The sequence below is a fragment of the Crocuta crocuta genome, unplaced genomic scaffold (genome assembly GCF_008692635.1).
Source record: "Crocuta crocuta isolate KB4526 unplaced genomic scaffold, BGI_CrCroc_1.0 scaffold152, whole genome shotgun sequence".
Classification (NCBI taxonomy): Eukaryota; Metazoa; Chordata; class Mammalia; order Carnivora; family Hyaenidae; genus Crocuta; species Crocuta crocuta.
Genome location: NW_027528798.1, coordinates 5,981,471 through 5,983,753, shown reverse-complemented (window position 1 = coordinate 5,983,753; position 2,283 = coordinate 5,981,471). Strand labels below are relative to the sequence as shown.

The 2,283-nt window shown below is 48.6% G+C and overlaps 1 protein-coding gene across 3 annotated transcripts in view; it reads left to right on the top strand.

Annotated features, from left to right (window-relative positions):
- COG8 (component of oligomeric golgi complex 8) overlaps nt 1-1,542 on the top strand; it is an 8,318-nt gene extending 6,776 nt beyond the window's left edge. For 2 of the 3 annotated variants that reach the window (XM_077755669.1, XM_077755668.1), the window contains exon 6: nt 1,093-1,542. In XM_077755669.1, the coding sequence (XP_077611795.1) occupies nt 1,093-1,242 (150 nt within the window). In that variant the 3' untranslated portion in view covers nt 1,243-1,542. Of the gene's footprint in view, nt 1-870; nt 923-1,092 lie in introns of all 3 variants that reach the window. The other variant, XM_077755670.1, reaches the window with a different exon arrangement.
- The last annotated feature ends 741 nt before the right edge of the window (nt 1,543-2,283 follow it).

Sequence of the window (2,283 nt, the reverse complement as noted above, 5' to 3'; positions counted from 1 at the left end):
GCCCTGGAGTTCCCCGAGGCCCTCTGCCGCGCCTGCGCGCCGCACCTGCGCGAGGCCCGCCAGATGGAGCCCTTCCCCCTGCGCGTGTTCGTGAACCCCAGCCTGCGGGTGCTGGACAGCCGCCTGGTCACCTTCCCTGAGGGCTGCGAGAGCGTCGCCGGCTTCCTGGCCTGTGTGCCCCGTTTCCAGGCCGTGCAGATCTCAGGTGCGGGGGTGGGGGGATGGGCAGTGGCCGTGGGAGGTTGGGTAAACAGCTGTGTCCCTCACCCCCCATCCCCCATGGAGGCGGCGACCTCGGGTTCCACGAAATAGTTTCCTCAGAGCTCCAGTTAAAGTGCAGACTTGTGAAGCGCAGGCTCAGTGACGCCTTCTGTCTGGAACTACGATCAGGATGAGCGGAGTAAACGTGATTCAAGCCTGACCGATTGGGATAGGAAGGAGGCTCGTGTGACAGCCGAGCCCGCTCGCTGGGGGCATGTATTGGGCCTGAGAACGTGGCCTAGTTTCGATGGTACCTCACACCAGGTCCTCTGCTCTGTGCCCTCTCGCACACACAGACTTTTGCCCTGATTGCATCTGTCATGGTGGAGTGGGAATAGGGGGACCAGCTTTGCCCTGTCCAGGGTGATATGCCATTCCCGGTCTGTCGTAGTGCAGGACGTTTTGTGAAATGAATTCGTTGCTGGGATTAGGAGGATTGTGCCTCTTGAGCAAGCCACTTGGTCCAGGTCAGAAACTAAATGGTATCCTTTTATTTTATAACATACCAAGTCGAAATGCCTTTAGGAATTGAAATCAAACAGCAGTATTTCAGAAATGAGAGGAATGTTCAGAAAGGAAGCATCTTATGAAGATCTTTTCTCATTTCAGCCCCATAGCAAGCCCAGCAACCTGTCAGCGGTAGAGCCACACTGAATACTTGGTAAAGGGCAAAGTTAAGGCATCTTTTCTGGGAAGGATGGGGGTTGCTGTCTGCATTCCCTTCTCATGTTGCCTCTTGTGAATAGGAACGGCCAAGGGCAGGGGAAAGGAAGGAGGTTAAAAGTGATGCAGTTCAGCATATCCTTACCCAGGCTGTAAATCGCTTTGCAGGGCTGGACCCCAGAGGGGAGCAGGTGGTGTGGCAGGCAAGCGGATGGGCAGCCCGTATCATCCAGCACGAGATGGACCACTTGCAGGGCTGCCTGTTCATCGACAAAATGGACAGCAAGACATTTACAAACATCCACTGGATGGAGGTGAATGATTAGTTTTCCTGCTGCGTCTGAGAATTCTGGAAACCAAAACACAGACGCCTGGGCTTTGAGCTGGGACTGGCTTGCTTGACATCAACTTGATATTGGCTTGGCTCTGACAGAAAACAATGGATTGCCAAACCAGGCTGGAGAAGTATGTTAAAAATGTTTGCCTTGAAATCAGCCATGGACAAAATACTGCCTTCAGCTTGAGAAGAAAATGAGCTCCCCCTAAAGAAAGGACATTTCCGATGATTTTGTATGGTAATAAGTGGGGCAAATAAATAACCACTCTTAATAGACATGATTTCATAGACCTGTATAATCTATCCCAAAGCCAAAATTTGATAGTAAGATAGTTCCAAAATACCTGAAAGCTTTGTTTAAAATTCAGGTTAAAGCTATGGTTGACCATCTTTACAGAGTTCTTTCTACAAAGGGCTTGTGTGTCTTACCTGCAGGATCCTTCTTTGTCTCGGACACCAGTTTGAACGTGTAGGTGAAACAACAGAATGGCCACAATTCATAGACGTGTTTAATGACAATATTAACATAAATGAGTACCCACACATTTTGCCAAGTTCACACAGTTTTGGTCTCCACCTTCTGCCTTCTGTCTTTAACAGATCTGGGGATGATTTTCCTGCTGAGATCCCTTGGGCAGCTGGTATTTGGCTCATTCTTGGGTGGAGGTCATGCAGCACAGCTGGGGGGGGGATGGTAGTTGAGAGGGAGCAATGAACCTCTTCCTGTCACAATTAGAAAGCACAGCTTGTGCTTCCTGGTCACACTTATTTTGAAAAAATAGCATCACACTGACCAATGATGAGCCTTACAATAGCTTTATCAAGAGGTAAAGGAACTTGTTTCTCTAGATACTGGTCTTGTCTCATTTTTGTTGTTTTGTAATGCAGGTACCCTTACCAAACAGAGCCCTCAAAATCCAAGTACCCATGCAGTAAGTCCAGTAAGTTATTTAGAAAAAAAGAAAAGTGTTTTACAGTTTATTTAATGTTTATTTATTTTGAGAGAAAGCATGAGCTGGGTT